Below are 20,340 nucleotides of genomic sequence, written 5' to 3' on the forward strand. Positions count from 1 at the left end.
GGGAGTGGGCAGAGAGCTGGGCAGAGTGGGACACAGGAGACTGGGGGAGATCATCTTCACATATTTGGATTGATCCATTCTTATGTCCTTTGGACCTTCTGCCTTGTTTCCTTATTGATTAGGCTGGTTCTGTCCTTTTGGTGGGCTTCCCATAGATTTTAAAAATATAACAGTAATAATTTGGTTACTATTTATTGAGAACAGTCTGAGCTAAGGGCTTTCTTTTCATGTAGAGTGGGCATAAACATTGACTCCACCACAAAATCATCAGCCTGTTTTAATTTTCTAAATCAGAATAAATCTGATTTTATGTCCCCCACTCACTGCTAAGAAAGCCAATCTCAGTCGTTAGTAAAGCTCCCTCCCTCTCCACATCCACAGTTGATCTTACTTTAGACATTCAGGAGGTCTCATGGTCATCATTGATGACCAAGCCCACTATTGCCTTAACGGCAGGTGGTTTGGCTCTGCTCCATCCCGGGGTGCCTTGTTCCCCAGGTGAATCGTACACATATCCTCTTGTGCAGGTGAGAGCCAGTTGCTGACCAACCAGCTGTGCTGACATCCGTTGCAATGGAGGAGCAGGAGACTGGGAATCACTGCAGACAGACAACTGGAGAGGACTGGCCATGTTGTCCTGGAGAAAGGCCCAGAACAGTTTGAAATCTCCTAGACTATATGACTGGGCAGCAGCTTTCCAACTCTGAACATCTATGGCTTAGTAAATTGACTCAGGCCTCAGGTTACTGACTTGGGCTTTGAAATAGTCTTTCTTTTGTACCCAGGTTTAACTCGTAGCTGAGCAGGCAAGGAGCTGCCTGCCCCTCCTCTGCAGGAATTCCTGAGTGAGATTCTCAGAGGTTAGAAGAGGCTCTCCAGATGTCTCTCCTCCAAGCCACCCCTTGACTTTCTCTCAGACTTCAGACTGGGCCTGGCTTTGTTCTCCTGCAGCTGCTCACTTGTCCTGAAGCTCAATAAAAGAAGCATTTGCTCCAGTCAGTGTGGCCTCATTTGTGCAATCTTTGACCTTCTGGTATAAGGTTGTCCTGTCTCACCATTTGTGGCACCCAGGGCTGGGGTACAAATGGAGACCTGCATATCGTATGTCTAAATATTTAAATGAGCCAAGTATTAAAATATGGTTTGTATTCTTAACAAGTATGATTTCACAATGACCTAAAAGAGCAGGTCTGAATTTAGAATTCTCCGACTCCTCGGAATTCTGCACCAGCGTGCGGCAGCTTGTGCTCTTGGTTCCCAGCCCACGTGCAACACCCTTCTCTTCCCATCTCTATCCCTGTCCCACAGAGCAAGGACCTCACATACACACGTTGCATCCAAGGTTCATCTACACCCCACCCCACCCCAACACACACACACACACACACACACATACACACACACACAAACATCCTCTAGCAGGTATGTTCACACTAGCTTTGTGGTTCACACTCAGGATCATGGGACCAGGAAAAAGGGCCGTGCAGGCCCTGAAAGTGGGCACAGGCTGTTTGGGCTATTTGAGCAGGAGTCCTGGGTATCTGGATTAGGGTTTGAAAGAGCAGGGATGTGGGCTTCAGGTGGATGTGCCCCTAGCCCTGCAGTCTTCTCACCTCACGGTGAGGGGTGCAGCTGGAAGAGGACAAGAATGGAGCCATCAAAAGTAGGGGGTAGCAAACTGCGACCGATGGGTCAAATCTAACGCACTGATTTTTTTTGTAAATCAGATTTTATGGGAACACAGCTGTGCCCATTTTTGTTTACATATTGTCTATGGCTGCTTTCTCTCTACAGTGGCAGGGTCAAGAACTTGCAACAGATTCGGTATGGCCTACAAAGCCTAAAGTATTACTCTCTGGCCCTTTATGGAAAAGTTTGCAATTCTTCCTCTAAAGCATGGTGCCCGAAGCAGGGAGTAAGACTGCTTGAAGTCTAAGGCTGTTTCTGAGTTCAGACACCCTAATTTCAGGATAAATTGTGTTTCCCCTCATTCTCCCACTACTCTTCCAATCTTTTCCTTATTGAAAAATGATTTTTATCCTAAACTTTCTTTTTTTTCTTTTTTTTGGCTGCGCGGCATAAGGGATATTATTTCTCCAACCAGGGATTGAACCAGTGTCCCCAGCAGTGGAAGCGCAGAGTATTAACTACTGGACTGCCAGGGAAGTCCCTTATCCTAAACTTTAAACAAGACTTTCATTTGCATATTTAAACCTCATGGCTTATGAAGGGGGCATTTAAGCCCAATTTTCAGATGAGCTGACTGGGGCTCAGGGAATGTAAGATCATATATCTAAGTGGTGGCAGCACTGATCTCGGAGAGACAGCAGTGAACGGTGGCTTGAAGCGAGATCTTAGTTCCCTGACCAGAAATTGAACCTGGGTAACCTGGATGAAAACAAGGAATCCTAGCCCCTAGACCACCAGGGGCTAGAGGCTAGAAGCAAAATTCCCCTGGCCCTTGCTCCCGCTGAAAAATGTATTTCTCAAGGAGGAAAAACTGTAAAACCAGGTACAAAGTTTATTATTAGAGACACAGTACAACAAATAGGAGAGTCCACAGAGAAACAGTTTGTTTAGTTAAGAAAGAAGCAGGACAAAGATACACACCAGGAGAGAAAGGGTGTGGGCGTCCTCCTTAATGAGGAGTGCAGTAAAGAGGCGGTTAAGTCATTTATATCGGGCAGTTCTTCCGGGTCTTTGTTTACCTGTGGCCAACTACCTGGTTTCTTTTTCCACACCTGACCTGTCCTAGGCCCCTCCCCAACAGGTGTGCACTACTTTTTCCAAGATGGATTCCAGCCAAGAGACCTTTGGGGGGCCTTGGCAGCACCTATTCTGGGGTGGTGCCCCCTCCTGTTTGACCAACAAGGAGTCTTTCTGTGCATATGCAGTATCTCCCTTGACCCAAGGAGGGAAATATGTGACCTCTTGATCTTTTACTCAAGCAGGGTTTAACCCTCTCTGTCCCTGCCATAACTGTTATCTTAAAGTGTCCACAGGAGGCAAAGTCCAGCTATTTACCCTGTTCCTGTTGTTATTTCCATCTCGAAGGGCAAACAGGAGGCTGGTTGTAAGTATCTGGTCTAGAGCCCACATGCCTCCTTCCTCAAGAAATGTAAACAGGAGGCTAGTTGTAAATGCCTAGCCTGGAACCCATCTATCTCCTGCCTCAGCACCAGAATTTCTGCAGATGAAGGGGCTTAGAGGTGGCTACGTGATCCGAAGGTGAGTGAGAGTGGGAGTACTAGGGGATTTATTCCTTTATGGTTGAGAAAACATTAGGTGTACATGTGAAAAAACAGGGGTGGCAAACGCTGCTGGAGACTAGGGAGAACTTTGTGCCCAAGGCCCCCTGAATGCTGACCCAGAGCTCAGGTCTTCTTACTATAAGGTATACGTTGTTTGGGGTACCTCTCTGGTTTTCTAACTCTGGCTCAGTCCTTTGCTTCCTCAGGTTGTTGCGTTCTTGAGAAGCAGAAGAGTGAAATGATTAAGAGCACAGTCAGGAGTCAGACTGCGTGGATTCACATCCTGGCTTTGTCACTAACTTACTGTGTGACTTTGGCCAAGTTGCTTACCTTCTCTGTGCTCCACTCTTCTCTGTAAAATGGGGATAATAAGCGTGCCTGCTGCCGGAGATATGAGGGGTAAGAAAGGTAATATTTGCAAAGAATTTAGGCTAGTACGTGACACATCAAAAACATTATTTGTGTCTGTTGTTACTTTGATTATCATGGACAGCTGTCCAACACAGTTACCTTGGCCTTGCATGGAGCCCAAGAGTCCATCAAAGGTCTATGTCTTGGGCTCCAAGCCCTGAACTCTATGGATTCCTTTCTCACACCTGCTGTGAGGAGAGAACCCTTTGCTTTGCAAATATCCAGGAGTAGATTAAGGAGATTAGGGCCTTCTGTTTAGCTGAGATTGGAGAGGAACTCTGATTAACCTCCTACCCACCCCCCCCCACCCCAGACAACTTCTCTCAGGAGACTTTTTAAGGCTAGGAGTCCTCTGCCAAAGAGGAGCCGTATGTGCCGGTTGTATAGGGTGGTATGGGTGAGGGATGGTGGAGCAAGAGAACCCAGGTCCCAGAGGCAAGCTGTCTCTGCTTGGGTCTCAGCTCTACTTATTCTCAGTGTGACCTTAGACAGTTCATTAATTTCCCTTAAATCTGTTTCCCCAGTCTGTAAAAGGGATGACAATAATTTGCCTCAAAGGGTTGATTTGAGGATTAAATGACTTAATCGTCTCTCACATTGCACGTGCTGATTGAATGAGAGCTGTTATTACCATTTTCAAGACTGGGCCAATTCCAGATAGTTAACGCCTCAAGTGCTTGGCAGTCAATGATAGAGGCCAACTGAGTCAAAGACCTGGGAAGGATAACAGCCATGGGATTGCCAGCAGCCCATCATACTTATGTTAAATCTGTAGGAGCCATTCCTGTATTCTCTGTGAACCCAGATTGCCCTTAAATGGGTCTGGATTAGAAGTTCCCAAAGGTCTGATCAGCATGTTCCAGCAGACCTTGAACACTCACCTAGCAGGTCTCAAAGCAGCAGGTGTTGCCTGGAGTGCAACCAGCAGTGCCACCCGTCCCAACTGGGATTTTATTTTATTTTATTTATTTATTTTGCGGTACGCGGGCCTCTCACTGTTGTGGCATCTCCCATTGCGGAGCACAGGCTCCGGACGCGCAGGCTCAGTGGCCATGGCTCACGGGCCCAGCCACTGCATGGCATGTGGGATCTTCCCGGACCAGGGCACGAACCCGTGTCCCCTGCATCGGCAGGCGGACTCTCAACCACTGCGCCACCAGGGAAGCCCCCAACTGGGATTTTAGTCAGACTCAGTGTGTGTCCTGGGGCTGGTGTCGATGCCAGAGGTAAAACCACACCTTTGCTCCTCTCATTGCCTTCTGAGGCTGAGTGACCCTGAGACGCGGTCTGGACATCTGTGATGTGGCCTCATAGTGGGCTTCCTGTAGATGCATCCCCTTCTGTCTGGGCAGTTAGCCTGGGAGTGGAGTGGAGGGAGGGAGGCGGGTCCTAAAACACTGTGATTCTCAGTGCCTCGATCCATGGACATTTTTGCTGCTGTCTTTGCTCTGATTTTTATGGCTCCCTGGGGCCTTGTCCCAGGACTTGCTGCTTCTCCCGTCTGAAGCAAAGCCTAACTATAAATGTCTGCACCCCGTGAATTTCCTCCATCCTCTGAAAACCAGGCAACCTTCAGTTAAATGGAAGCAGGTTTGAAAAGTGATGCTTTCTCACTGCAAACTTGGTGAAACCTCACAAACTGGTAGCCATTACCTGACAGCTATTGTTACGATGGATTCAAGGAGTTGGAGGCTGGGCAGGGCTGCCTACCCTTGTCTGGCCAGCGATAAATCCTGGTCAAATGGCAGCCTCACTTCCCTTGTCCATACTCATCCCCTAGAGTTCAGATGGTCTCTTTGGACATGTAGGGCCTACTGGGACCTGTAATGACTTTGAACCCTAGACCAGCCTTATACCTGTGCCAGATATACCATTTTCCTAAACGTACCTTCAGTCAATAACCTTTTATGTCTGTTCTTACCGAGTCTCCATTGTGTCTTGGGGTTGATTACCTAAGAAGGAAAACACAGGTAAGGTTCAGAGGATAATTGGGAGCCATGTGTCCCCTGCTACCCCTTTATTCCTGGGTCAGAGGAAGGGAGACTTGCTTGCTGAAGGGAGCCAGGTGCAGGGTGGCAAGGCCTCCAGTGTTCCCTATAAAAAGCTGGCGAGTGATCATTCAGCCCTGGAACTCGCAATGAGCACTTCCTATCAAAAAGGGGAAATTGCTGATTCTTGCCGGTGAGTCTGTCCCAGGTGGCCCAGGTGAGCTTTCAGAGTATCTGCCTTTTCTCCTCTATTTATTCTACCTCCACCCTCACTCTCTATGCTCCAAGGCTTCCTTGTCCCCTTTCTCTCTTGCAGATTCCTTGGGTTCATAACATAGTGGGGAAGGAAGGAAGGAAGAGAGGGAGAGGAAGAGGAAGGAAGGGCCTGCTAATCACCCAAGGGCTTCAGATGGGAAAGAAAATGGATAACTCTGGTGAATCAGGACAAGGCCATTTCCCCATGTAGGGTGATGGAAGACTTGGGCTAGCCATTCTAGTTCTGATGTACCTGTGGGGAGGAAGGTGATCTCCGCGTCTTACTCTTCCACCATCTTCCTCAACTCCTGGGCTAGCCATTCTACTTCTGATGCTCTGTGATGCCTCCTCACTGCCAGCCACAGAGCGGGAACTCAGTGCATACACTTGACCAAGGATTAATCAACTAACAGGAACAGTTAGCAGAAAACTGGATGGGGCAGAGCTTTTTCTGATTGTGTACTTTGGGGATAGGTGTGAGGGTTCCAGGGAGAGAGGCAGACAAGACCTTAAAGAGCTAATGCAGTTCCTCCAGTGCTAACTCATCCCTAGAGATGACGCCGCAACTGTGGGTAGGAGCCCAATGAGAATGGTCACTGAGTCAGATAGCACAGCGCATCCTGGGTACAACTGGGTAGCTTGGATGGAAATAAAATTTAGGAGCATAATTTCAGTTGAGAAGTAGAGTGAAACTGGTTCTGGAAAAGTGAGTTCTAGTCCTTAGTGTGAAGGGTATGGCTACCTGAGGGGGCCCTCTGCCTGCCCTCTCCTTCTCCACCTCTGGTGCCTCCTCTGCCCTTCTCCACCACTTTGGTTTATCTTTAGGGTCTGTTCATTCAATACATATGGACAGAGAGTTGACCATGTGCCAGGCACTGGGCTGGGTAGTGGGGATTCAGCGGTGTAAGCACAGTCCCTGCCCTCAGGGAGTTCATATTCTAGTGGGCAGACCAATAAACAATTAGTGCTTTCAGGGTGAAACATGCTGTGATAGGGATAAGAAAGCACAAATCCCAAAGGAGCCTAGAGGGAGAACAGAGAGCCCAGTCCCAATGTCACCTCTCTTGGGAAGTCTTCCCTGACTTGTTTTCTATAATATCCTGTGCATATCTCAATTTTAACACTTGTCTCATTGCATTGAGCTGAGGTTTGGTTGTGCTTACGGGTTTGACTTCCCCACCAGGCTCAGAGTTCTCTGAGGGCAGGGAGTTTGTCTAGTTTTTCTTTTTGTCTTCAGAACTCAGTACTTAATATGAGTTTGTTGAACGAATAACAACATGTGTTCCTGGTTCCTGAACTGCTCCCTATCATCTGAGCTTCCAGGTAGCTCACCGAGTGCCTACATTAGCTACTTTCCCTGAAATCATCATGCAGGGGTCCATGTCGGGAAAGGATTTATAGAGCAGAGGGGGCACCAGGCCCCAGCTCCCCTTCTCCATTTACTGCCGAGCGCTGTCCCAGGTCAGCCAGGGAAAGAATGACCCTGCTACCCTCTGACCAAGATCTCTTTTCTTCTTTAGGGCTGGCCCTCTTGCTGCAGCTGGGTAATTGCCCCATGTGAGGATGGGGTGTACCAGGGTACCCTGGGGACAAGGGATATTAGTCAGGGAAGGGGCCATCTCTTATTTCCCTGCCGTTCCAGGCACAGCAACCAATATTGTCTGTTACTTCACCAATTGGAGCCAGTACTGTCCTGGGATTGCCCGCTACATGCCCGAGAATGTGGACCTTTGTCTCTGCACACACATCATCTTTGCTTTCACTGGCATGACCAACAACCAGATGACAACCATTGAGTGGAATGATGAGACCCTCTATGCCAGCATCAATGGCCTCAAGCACTAGTGAGTTCTGGGCTTGGGCTCTGGGCTGGGTTGGAGGTTTTCACATGGGTCTTTCAGAAGTCCTTAGAGACACCAACACCAGAATGCCTAGTCTTTGAGTCCTGTTTGCAATCACTCTCATGCCTCATTGGCAGAGCTATTGGCATCATTCTCCCTAGGAGAGGCAGGTTGCTGTCATTTGTCTGGATTATTTTCTCAGCAGATCCTTCGCATTGAATGTTATGTGTCCCATGAGTTGCCATCCACAAGGGATTCATTGTGAATACAGTCCCCTGGAGGTTGCCATGTTGCAGTACAGACCCACACCAACCTATGGGCTAGCTGCCAATTTAACCTGAGATGGTTCTCGTGCCAGTTAAACACTTAGCACATGTACTGAGTGACTACCAATGAATTGGGCGAGCCAGACATTATGCTAGGTGCTTTTCATTTATTATTTTTGTAACCGCCACGACAAACACTAGGAAGTAGGCATGTTAAAGTTTAAAAGATATTTTAAGCTTGAGGAAACTGCACTTGTAGAGAGGTTAAAAGCTTTCCGTTGCCCACAGAACTAGTAAGTGGCAGAACTCAGGAATGCCTGATCAGTTTATCAGATAGGTTAATTGACACTTTGGTCCAGTTGGGAATCCAGTGGGTAGTTTTTAAGATCAAGCTCACAGGACCTGGGTGCCTGCTGGGAGACACCATGGAATAGAGGAGTTAGGTTTAAATCCTGGCTCTGCCAACCTTAGTAGCTGGGTGATCTGGAACAGATTGCTTAAGCTCTCTGAATATCACTTAAAGGGCAAAGTGAGATTAATAGTTCCTGCCTATTGGGATTGTAAGTGTGACAGAAGCCATGCATGTAAAAGTACCGGGCATTTGGTAGGCACTCAGTAAATGGTAGACACTTCTACTGCCTCTATTCCTTGTTCTTTCCTTTAAGAGTCTCAGACTTTCAGCTTTCTGGTCTAGTGTATCCTGGCAGCTCCAGCCCCTCTACCATCTGTGCTAAGGGACTACTTTTAGGTTTTTCCATCCTCCCTAGGATACCCTGCCTTGTCTTCCCCTGAAGCTTCCTGTTGAATCAGGATCCACCAGCCCACTGGCAAGGCCAGGAACAGGAACCTGTTCAATGAGCATTTATACTATGTCCTGGAGGTACCCAGAGTAAGACAGTACTTTGCTCCTACAGAGAGCTCTGCTCCCAGTGCGAGATCAGAGACTGGTAACGGGGTAGGCCTGGCGCTGCTCAGGTGTGGGATACGAGGGTGGAGAGACTGACCAGCAGATGACATCTCCTTGCCTGTGGAATTTTATTTACATTGGGATCTTTCTATCTCCAGCAACAGGGGACTGAAAACCCTGCTATCTGTTGGGGCTGGAACTTTGGAACCCAGGGGTAAGACTTTGCATTCACAGAGGAATCGCTCCCAGATTACTCAGTGTCTTCCAAACTCCAAGGGCTCTGAATTCTCTGAAGTGGGTGGCCTTTGGCTTCAGGTATCAATTTAGATATCCTATAACCTTCTGGTCAGAGCTCTCTTTGAAGTCTGTCCTTCCTTTATCACAGCTCTTACCACCTGCCTATCTATTTATCTATACCTTCCTTTATAGGAGCTCCTCCAGGGCAGAAACTCTATTGTATTCACCACTATATCCCAGCACTACCAAATGTCAAATGAATGTCTGAATAACTGAATATGCATCTGGACAAATAGGAGGCTAAGTGACAAGACAGAGGACCCAGGAGCTTAGACCACTATTGTTTCCTCCTGTGTCCCCCCACCCCACCCCTACCCCAGCCCCAAGTGTCGCATAATAGAATCCTGCCCTTGAGAGAGTCCACGTTGAAGCCCATCACTGCCACTAAGATGATAATGACTTGCTGGCTCCAGATTCTCCAACATGGTGGCCACTGCTGAGAACCACCAGACCTTCGTCCAGTCAGCCATATGGTTTCTGAGGAAGTACAACTTCCATGGGCTGGACGTTGATTGGGAGTATCCTGTCAACTGTGGCAGCCCAGCTGACACCAAGCAGCTCTTCACTGTCCTGTTGAAGGTGACCCACCTTCCCTGTGTCCAAAGAACATAGGATCTGGTCCACAATGGACTGGGGAGAAGACCTCTATATGATGAGGGGCTCTGAGAGAGGCTAAATACACCTGAGGGTGTGAATCTCAGCTCTTCTGGCTCAAAGCCTGATTTCTTTAGTGTAAGATCAGATTTTTCTTTCAGGGAAAACTTGTAGGGCCAAGTTATAGAGACTAGTATAGGGGAGCATGAAAGTTAATTTATTTACAGTAAGAAATCTGCCAAGGAGTCTGAAACATTCATGTTCTAAGCACAGCTATGGGAAGTCAAATAGTCCTCAGACAGGTCCTTCCTTGGGGGCAGCATGTAGGGCAAGGTGAGCTAGTTATAGACTGAGATGTTCAATGGCCCTTCACTCTGGTAGGTAGAAGCAGATGCTTCCAGCGAGGAGGTACTCCTGCCACCAGGGCCAGACATAAAGTTGTTGGTCCAGAGTGTCCTCTCCCCTGGGCAGCTTGATTGAGCACGAATGATTACGTCGTTACTCTTATTTCCTCTTCTTCCATGATTGATTTTTCCAATTGTTAGATTTAATCATATATAGTCTGTAAAGCTAAGAGCCATTTTTATTTTTTGTCCATATATAAGCTTTCTTTTTTTATTTTTCTGCTCTGGACATTATTTGTGACTCAGAGGGTCACCAAATTTCCCTCAGTACAAGTTTTGGGAAGACAACTCATCGTTGTTCCCAGAGACTATTAACAGTTTTTTTGTTTTGTTTTGTTTTTTTATTTATTTTTATTTTGGGCCACGTTGGGTCTTCGTTTCTGTGCGAGGGCTTTATCTAGTTGTGGCAAGCCGGGGCCACTCTTCATCACGGTGCACGGGTCTCTCACTGTTGCGGCCTCTCTTGCTGCGGAGCACAGGCTCCAGACGCGCAGGCTCAGTAGTTGTGGCTCACGGGCTCAGTTGCTCCGCGGCATGTGGTATCCTCCCAGACCAGGGCTCGAACCCGTGTCCCCTGCATTAGCAGGCAGATTCTCAACCACTGCGCTACCAGGGAAGCCCCCCAACAACAGTTTTTGAAGCAAAGAACTCTAAGCTGAACACTTTTCAGCTTTCTTTGTAAGAATCATGACCCCGTCAAATGTTCATTGGTCCTTGCAGCCTGAGTCCAGGGTCCTCTGTTTCACAGGAAATGTATGAGGCTTTTGAGCACGAAGCCACCCAGAGCAACAAGCCTAGGTTGTTGATTTCTGCTGCTGTGTCAGCTGGAAAAGGTACCATTGAAACTGCCTACCAGATCCCCGAGATGTCAAAGTAAGTAAACTCCAAGCCCAGGAACCCAAATTTAGAGCTAAGTAACTCTGAGACCTGCCCCATAGATTAGCCAATGCTCAGGTACCTTGGAGAGAGAGGGTTCTGTCCCAAAGAATAAGATGACCCTAAAGCCTGAGAGAGAGACATGGGAAGCCAGCCAAAATTCTCAATGATAAAAGGCTATTTGGAAAAGGTTAGGTGAGTTTCACACTTCTACAAGACCTGAAGGTCTGAGTGCAGCCAGATATTGATTATGGATTGTATGCCTTCTATATATCAGTTTTTCAAATAAAGGTGAGAGAGAATGAAATAAAGAACAATAAAGCATATTCCCTCGTGATGTAATTACAAACAACACATTCAGTAGGGACTAGGAGCTTTAGGGGGAGTGGGATGGAGACTATGATTTCCTCTGGATCATTTTTCTTCTCTTGTATCCTACCCCCAACAACCCAAGGTACATGGACCTCATCAACGTGATGACCTATGACCTCAGGGGCTCCTGGGATGGCTTCCTGCCCCCTGTTTGCAGGACCCAATGACAAGGGAGACTACAAATACTTCAGTGTGGTGAGTAAGGGTTTGGGACAGCTAATTCTGATGGATATTTTCAAAGCATGTCATGGGATCCCTGGCCAAGGACCAAAAGGGAGGCTGAGGAAGCTTGATGGACAAGATAAAGATGGTGATCTTTTTTAACCCAGTTCATGTTGCCTGCTTCCTTTTTCCTATGATTAATTGTACCCATTCATCTTTCACACCAAAGGAAGCAGAATAGTGGCTTGCGATAATCCCAAACATTGAAAAAATAACTTAACTATCATTGTCATTGATGCTAGGAGTACATTTCATGATCTATCTTGCCCCTAATCTTCCTCACCTCCCTTCCACTTTCTCCCCATCCCATAAGATGTATCTTCTTAACTTGTATGGCATAGGCAGCTGTAATAATAAATCTTCTTAATGATTAGTAGGTGTGTAAGTTGGCTAGATGTGATTTCAGTGTAGAATGCAACCAGAGATATAAAAATTGGCATGGGAATGTCTCCCAGGAGCATACCCCATGCTCAAACAATTCTGAGCTGCTATATTTCACAAGTTGGGAAAACAAGAGGATGCATAGCTGAACTCCAGTCCCATCCCAAATGCCAAGTCCAGCATGAGGGGAAGGAGGACAGTGGAACATTTCATTCCCAGTTGACACTGGGCCCTGCTACCTAAGTACTATACCTCTTGACTGACGCTGCCTCTAACACCCAGTTCCAGAAGGAAGGGTACCACTTTCCTTTCTGTGAGGTTGGGCTGTGGAAGGGTCTGGACTGCAGGCTATGTCTGAAGTGGCCAGGAAATTGGGTAGAAAATGTTGGCTATTCCACAGGCCTCTGGGCATATCCTCAGCTGCTTTTTAAGTACAGTAATATGTTCCTTACCTTGCCTCTAGGATTATGCAATGAACTACTGGAAGAATCAAGGTGCCCCTGCTGAGGAGCTGATGGTGGGCTTTGGGGCTTATGCCAGTACCTTCACTCTCACTAACCCTGCCAGCCATGGCCTGGATGCTCCAACCTCTGGCCCTGGGACTGCCAGGTCCTACACTCAGGAGGCTGGGAGTCTTGCCTACTTTGAGGTAATGTCCCAGAGGGCCGGAGGAGCAGAGAGATTCACTTTCTGTTCTAAAGGATCATAGATACTTCCAAAGAGAAAGAATTTATACTCTGATTTCTAATACAGGGTACCCCATTGTTGCCAGCTCCGAGTGTATGTGGTAGGGAGGGAAGGGTAGAATGAACTATTGATAAAACATCTCAAATTTTAACCTTTTAGAGTAAATGTGCATCTTTCAGGCTAGTAGTGGTTAACATTTACCGAGTCCAAATGTATAGCCAGGCTCTGTTCTCAGTGATTTTTATATATCATCCTATTTAACCCTCACAACAGTGAGGTGCTGATTTTATCCTCTTACACAAGAAGACACAGAGGCACAGAGAGATTAAGAAACTTGCTCAGGGTCACAGAACTTGTAAGTGGCAGAGCTAAGATTCAAACTAAAATTGTCCAGCACCAGAATCTCAGACCCTAAACATTATGTGTTATCACCCCCTTGTTGGCTCTTGGCTCTTTTTGGCAAAGATTCTTTCAAATAAGAGAAACAGGAAAACACGTTTCAAAGGGAAACTGGGCCACAAGGCACAAAGAAGCTGCCCTGTCCCTTGTCTCACAGATGGGTATTGGCAGACCCAGGACTGGGATTTAGGTCTTGTCTTTCCAGCCAGTGCCCTTTCCACTGTGCCACCCACAAGAGGGAAAGCAGGGGAGCTGGGGTGAAACTGGAACCATGAGCTCTTATTTCCAGCAAAGAGAGATGGGGAGAGGAGTATATTCCAGAAAATAAAGGGAGGGAGGAGGGAGATGTGAGCCAAACATAGGCAGGTGCATCTGAGCCGTGATTTGTCCTCCTGCCCAGGTCTGCTCCTTCTTGAAAGGAGCCACCGAGGTGTGGAACACTCCCCAGGAGGTGCCCTATGCCTACAAGGGGAATCAGTGGATTGGATATGCCAATCCCAAGAGCTTCACCCTCAAGGTAAGGCCCTCCACACCCTTCCTTCTGCACAGTTGGGAGAGGTAGGGAACCTGCCCTCCAAGTGCATTTGAATTATAAGAGAACACCTAAGAGAGGTAAGGCAAGACCCAGGGTGGCCCTGAGGTCTCAAGGGAGCTGGTGGCTCAGCTGTAGAGCTCGGTGGTTGGAACAGCCCCTCTGCTTCCGGGAAGTTGCAGCTAGTTCCTCCCTTCCCTCAGCTCCTGTGCTTTCCCGTCCTCGGCCCCCACGCCCACTCCTGGAGACTCCCTTTTGGCCCCTTTCCCTGCTCTGCTCTGCTCCTGATCCAGCGCTCTGATTCGTGCTTCCTGAATTAGGCACTCTTCCACCCCGAGGGCCATGGTGTAGATCAGTTTCTTCCTCTCCTTTGCTCCTCTCCTGCATACAGTAACTTCATACAGGAGGAACCCACATCGGGAGGCAAGAGATCCTTGGAGCCATTAGGCTTCTGCCCACTGGCCTTTACATGCTCATATCTGGGTGGTTACTATTTACCAGCCCCAAAGCCCTTCACCCTATACCTCCCCATCAGGAGCCCTGTCTCTCTGCCCAGACACTTGCCAGGTGAAGGGCCCTGTATCTCTTTTGACATCACAACCCACCCAAGCTCCAACTCAGACAAGCCTTCTCAGAAGGTGTTTGGTGATAACAGAGAGCAGGGGAGAGACTCATTCTCCCTGACTTGGTAGTCCTAAGATCTCTCCTTGTCTACAAATATGTCCATGAGTCCCTCAGAGTCTCTGTGGGAAAGCCACTCTCCCATTCCCTCCTCTCCATGACTGGATCATGGCCTTCCCCGTCATCCTGCTGGAGTCACTCCTTGCGCTTGTGCAAGGACATCCCACAGTGCCCCTGATTCTCTCCCACAGGGTGAGTGGCTGCTGAATAACAAGTTGGGGGTCCATGGTCTGGAACATTGGCTTGGATGACTTCACGGGCACTTTCTGTGGACAAGGCAAATACCCTTTCATGCATGCCCTCAAGTCTGCACTCAGTGTCTCCACTCCCAGTAAGTAGTGAAGCACCACCTACCAGCCACGAGGTAACAAACTAGACATTAAGGAGGAAGAAAAGACTATCCAGAACTCCTCCCATCTGGCCTCAAAGAAAGCCTCCTTCAGATCTTCCACCTATCCTAGCATGTCCACAGGAAACTGGCATTTGGGACCCAGAAAGAGAGACTCAGGTGGCTGCTAAGGGACAGCCCCTGAGTGAGAGAGAAAGGCCCATCCCTGTTCCCAAGGGCTTTCCTTGTAGAGCTGTTCAAGGAGCTCCTGGAGAACATTCCAGAGCCTGGGTAGAGAGAGGACCACAAAAGCCTTGTTCCTTTTCCTGTCTGTCCAGCTCCAGCCTTTAGGAACTTTGTGGAGCAGAGAAGACAAGGCAAGGGAGAGATGGCAAAGTTAGGTGGTGAGGAGAGGGAAGAGAGAAGGAGAACCCTGAAGGGGTCCAGCTGGCCCATTCCCTGAAGTGAGGAGCAGAATTACGATTAGTCTCAGCACACAGCTTTGCCCCAGACCCAAAGGCCTGGGCAAGTGCAGAAAGCAGAAGGGGCCAGGAAGACATGCGGACAGCCAGTGCTGACTGCTGGACCGTGTCAATTCTGCTGGTTCTTTCAGATTTTAAGTTATCCTCACAGATGCTCTTGGAGACAGGTGTAGTCTACTTAAACATAAAAACTAGGGAGGGAGAAACAGGGAGGTATTAGTCAAAGGGTGCAAGATTCAGTTTTACAATATGGATAAATCCTAGAGATCTACCATACAACATAGTGCCTGTAGTTAAGAATACTATATTGTATACTTAAAAATTTGCTGGAAGGGTAGATCTTGTGTTCTTACCACAAAAAATAATAATAAATAACGAGGACAGGAGGAGACTTCTGGAGGTGATGGGTATGTTTACGACATTGATTGTGATAATCGCAATGTGTACTTATCTCCAAACCGATCAAGTTGTATGTAAACACTTTGTATGTCAATCATACCTAATAAAGTGGTTTAAAAAAGAAAGACAACAGTGTAGTAGGCATAACACAGGCTCTGAACTCAAGTTAGAACTAGTTTTGAATCTCAGTTCTCACCTTAGCTGACATGAATAAAATAATCTTTAAAATTCTTCCACTTTGTAGGATTTTGGGGGGTTATGGAACATAGTATTTGGACAAGCATTTAGGTGATAAATAAACATTACTTTCCTCTTAAAAATAAAATAAAAACAAAGCAAATTATTCTGTAGCACTTACTATTTTATACAGCATACACATGGGAAAATGCTTTATGTAATAATTCTAAGAGATAGTACTAGTATGCCATCATTTAAGGGAGGAAATTGAGGCTCAGAGAAGTTAGTCACTTGTTTGTGGTCACATAGCTCATAGCAGAGCTGGGCTGTGAACTTGGGTATCACTGATTCAGGCCCAGAGCATTTAACCACTGGTTCAGATAAGATGAGGAACCCCCAGTGACACTACAGACACAACACTCATGCTGGGAAAGTAGTCCACCCCAGAACCTATGGGGCCCTTTTCTTACTCTCTCAGGTTGCAAAGTGCCCACCTCTACCATGGGCTCCCCCACCAACACTGTGGCTCCCGGGAGCGGCAGCACTGGCGAGAGTGGATTCTGTGCTGGAAAGTCCAACGGTCTCTATCCCAGCCCCACCAGCAAGTGCACGTTCTACAACTGTGTGGATGGATGTACCTACAAGGAGGCTTGTCAGACAGGCCTGGTCTTTGACACCAGCTGCTCTTGCTGTAACTGGATTTAAGCCATCTGCTTGTGGGATCCATTGGGGACTGTAGGACAGAAGGATGATTAAATGGAAGTTTTGCCTCAGACTACCAAGTTGTCTACTTTGATTTGTAAATCTACGTGATACTCCCCTGTGTGTAAAACAGAAGCCTTACCTTCTTGCTTCCCAGAGGTCTCCAGAGGTTGGGGCTGGGAGACAAGAATGGGTAGTGTCTGGGACCTCTCTGAGCATTTCCGTGAGAAGTTCTGGTGTTCTGGGCTCCTCTTGAGGCAGAAGGGGAGAAGAAATGAGAGGCTCTAGGGTCAAGAGAGATCAAGGGAGATTTGATCTCTCATTTTGTTCTTTCCCACAAATATGCCTCCAAAGTGTCTTGCAGAAGAACCTAGAAAAGTGGTTGGACTCAGAACACAATTTACTGCATCACCTCCTTCAGGAACTCTTCCTTTACCAGGTTAACTCATCTCCCAACTCCAGGGCTAAACAACCCAAGCAAACCATACTTGTTTGAAGACAGAGCATGAGGGCCACCTGTAGGATGGTCCACACACTCCACTTCCACACCTGTGAGGCTAGAAACAAAGGCCATTGGCACAATTGCAAAATTAGCTAACTTAAAACAATATTAGTTCATTTTCATCTTTATTGCCACACTACACCTGAATGTACCCTCAGAGAAGGTATCAAGAAAGTGGAAAGAAAAGGCAGCTTACAGCAGGGTGGGAGGTTTCGCTCCTACCATCTTCAGGACCGCATGGCCCCTGCTCTGAAGAAGCTGAGGAAGCGTGCAGCTCACCAAGCAAGGAAGCTTCCACACTAATCAGCTCGTTTAGGAGCTCAGGGAGGACTGGTTCTGGAGATTATGCTATTCTGACAAAACCAATACAAACAACAAGCAGAAGTTAATTTCTTTCCCTCCTATCTCATCAGCTGGAATATGAGCAGGGTTTCTACCCATCTCAGTTTGCCTGAGGTAGTCCTGGTTGTTAACTATTGTCCCAGCTTCCCATTCATTTAGCAATTTTACTGGTTTAAGAATTTTATTAAAAGATTTTTTAGGGCTTCCCTGGTGGCGCAGTGGTTGAGAGTCCGCCTGCCGATGCAGGGGACGCGGGTTCGTGCCCCAGTCTGGGAGGATCCCACGTGCCGCGGAGCGGCTGGGCCCGTGAGCCATGGCCGGTGAGCCTGCGTGTCCGGACCCTGTGCTCCGCAACAGGAGAGGCCACAACAGTGAGAGGCCCGCGTACCGCAAAAAAAAAAAAAAAAAAAAGTTTTTTTGTTTTGTTTTGTTTTTTACTAGTTGTATCAAAGTTATCTGGAGTAGATTTGACACACCTCTACTTTATACTACTTCCAATTTCTGCCATGGTCTGTACACAGCATTCTTACTTTAACACATGGTTAAATGTAAACGTTCACTGGTAATAACCTGTCTCTCTTTTCCTGATTCTTTTCTGACAAATCTTAAATTATAGCCTCTTGCAACTGCCTGCAGATGCTCACTGAGAAACGGATGTGTGCTTGGATGGAAGTGGCTAAGGACAGCTATCTCCTCTTGGTCTGCAAGGCTGATGGGGGAGGTATTGACACTGCTGCTCCTTAGTGGGCCACCCACTGTGCTGTGGCCTGAAGCACGGCCTGCAAGAATCATAAAGTCATCAGGCCAACAAGGGTGGGATCAGTGGGAAATGTGGGAAAATATAGGTTAGAATTATGTGTACTATGAACAGGGAAAGAGAAACCAAGCAATCGGACCATTGAACTTATAAAGAGTAGTCTGAAGGCTCTTGCTACAGGGTTTGTCATTTATTGTGTGGAATAAATCTACAACCACTTATTTTATTGTCTGACAACACTTTCTATTTTTCAAGTAAATGCTTTTGTCAGCAATAAGCTATATACAATTAAAGTGACTATATAATGAAAAATTAAGTACTGAATTTCCATTTTCCAAGAAAGTTGAGCTGAATGTATAACTTGCATTAGATGTTAGTTGACATTCACTATCTACCATGGGACTGTTGGGTATTGCATGAAAACCAGAGGTCACAAATCTACTGAGCAAGCATGAGCACCTATGTCTAAATTACTATTTTAAGAGAATTTTACTTAAAGATGCTGATTTAACAAAGGTAGTTGCCAAAGGTGTTTTATATCACTTGGTGAAACATAAATTTCATTTAGGCAGATATTAGAATAGATGTGCCAAGTTCATTTCTCTCTTTTTCTAATCTGTGTGTGTGTGTGTGTGTGTGTGTGTGTACACGCGCACATATTTATAAAAGTGAAGCTCTGTTTGCTTCACAAGCTTTTAAGTAATGCCAAATTTATATCGCTGTCATCAGGTGCTTTAAATAGAAAGTCACATAAGTTAATTCTAGTAATAGTTGAATTTTTTTCACTCAGTTCATGAAATCAAAGTAAAGTTTTTGGCGGTTCATTTCGTCAAAGGTGAAACATCTGACATTATTGTAAATGTTGCCATAAATTCAGTTAAAAATTTCAACACTGAAAATTATTTTTGCAGTGATAATATTTGTGGTGATGAATTTAAATATCAATGGAACACAACATTATTAAAAAAATATTCTTTCTAAATTAAAAAACCTACAGAGCAGAAATATCCTGGGAATTAGCTATAGGCCACAAGTCACTCATTAATGTGTTAAAAAAAAAGTGACATTCTATCATTCAAAATAAAAGTTGTAAAATTTTCAAATATTTTTATATACATAGAGTAACTGATCTATAATTTTTGGACAATGCTGATACTGAGTACAAGAAAATATACATCAATGTGTCAGTACAAGTTTCCTCTCTTTGCTGCCTATCGTCTGTTGGATTTTAGAAATGTTTGGACCATTGAAGAATTATGTCTTAGTTCAAAGTGTTCCACAGTGGTACTGAACTTTTAAAAAAAATTTTAGATATCTTCTACGTTTTGATTGCATTTTATTCCAAAACGATTATAAATATTTTATCAAAGTATTCAATGAAGAAACTCTAAAGCACTTTAACTTCTGAAGTTTTAATAAGTTAATGTTATTTAAAAAATGGATTTTGCAAATAGGAAGACTCTGAACGAGGCATCTAACAAATTAAATGAGAAGTGAACAAATTAAATGAGAAGTGCTCAAATGTATATGACATACAGTTTTGAAATTTTAAAACTGCATTTTCAAATATCTCAATTTGTAGGAAGAATATCTTGACTGAGCCACTATTTTTAGCTACAATTTTTAATTGGATATATTTATTGCTATATTAGATTAGAAAGAAACCGAAGAGGCATACAATCTTGCAGCATCTAAATTTGGGGAAACATTCAAAGGAATAATGAAGATATTTGTTGAAGAAAGCTTCTCTGGATGGAAGCAAAAAGATAACATCTGTGAAAATATTTGAGTTAAAATATTTAAACACTTTAATAGAAAAAAGTAGAATTGAGAATATCTCCCATTTAGCAGAATTTCCTCTGAGCATCTGTAGAGAGAGTTCTTCTCAATTAAAAATTGTCTGGCCTACAAAGAACAATCAACAGAAGTTTTATGGACTGAATTGTGTCCCTCTAAAATGCATACATTGAAGTGCTAACCCTGAGTACGTCAGAATGTGACTGTATTTGGAGACAGGGCCTTTAATAAGGTAACTGAGGTAAAATGAGGTCATTAGGGTAGCCCCTAATTCAGTATGATTGGTGTCCTTATAAGAAGAGAAGATTAGGATACAGACACACGTGCACACACACACACACACACACATGCACGCACACACATAGACAAACAGAGGGAAGACTGTGTAAAGACACATGGAAATGATGGACATCTACAAGCCACAGAGAGAGGCCTCAGAAGAAGCCAACCCAGCAGACACCTTGATCTCAGATTTCCAGCCTCTAGAACT

General features: G+C 45.8%; 1 protein-coding gene across 1 annotated transcript; it reads left to right on the plus strand.

Annotated features, from left to right (window-relative positions):
* Positions 1–3,643: 3,643 nt before the first annotated feature.
* On the plus strand, positions 3,644–16,455 carry LOC116761280 (acidic mammalian chitinase-like). Its single transcript, XM_032647099.1, is given in 14 exon segments — positions 3,644–3,650; positions 7,426–7,449; positions 7,548–7,749; positions 9,078–9,106; positions 9,109–9,133; positions 9,630–9,795; positions 10,963–11,087; positions 11,545–11,601; positions 11,603–11,657; positions 12,529–12,714; positions 13,552–13,668; positions 14,556–14,581; positions 14,583–14,695; positions 16,229–16,455. Coding segments are annotated over 14 exon segments (1,359 nt in total).
* Positions 16,456–20,340: the final 3,885 nt, after the last annotated feature.

The sequence above is a fragment of the Phocoena sinus genome, chromosome 1 (genome assembly GCF_008692025.1).
Source record: "Phocoena sinus isolate mPhoSin1 chromosome 1, mPhoSin1.pri, whole genome shotgun sequence".
In the NCBI taxonomy this organism is placed as follows: domain Eukaryota; kingdom Metazoa; phylum Chordata; class Mammalia; order Artiodactyla; family Phocoenidae; genus Phocoena; species Phocoena sinus.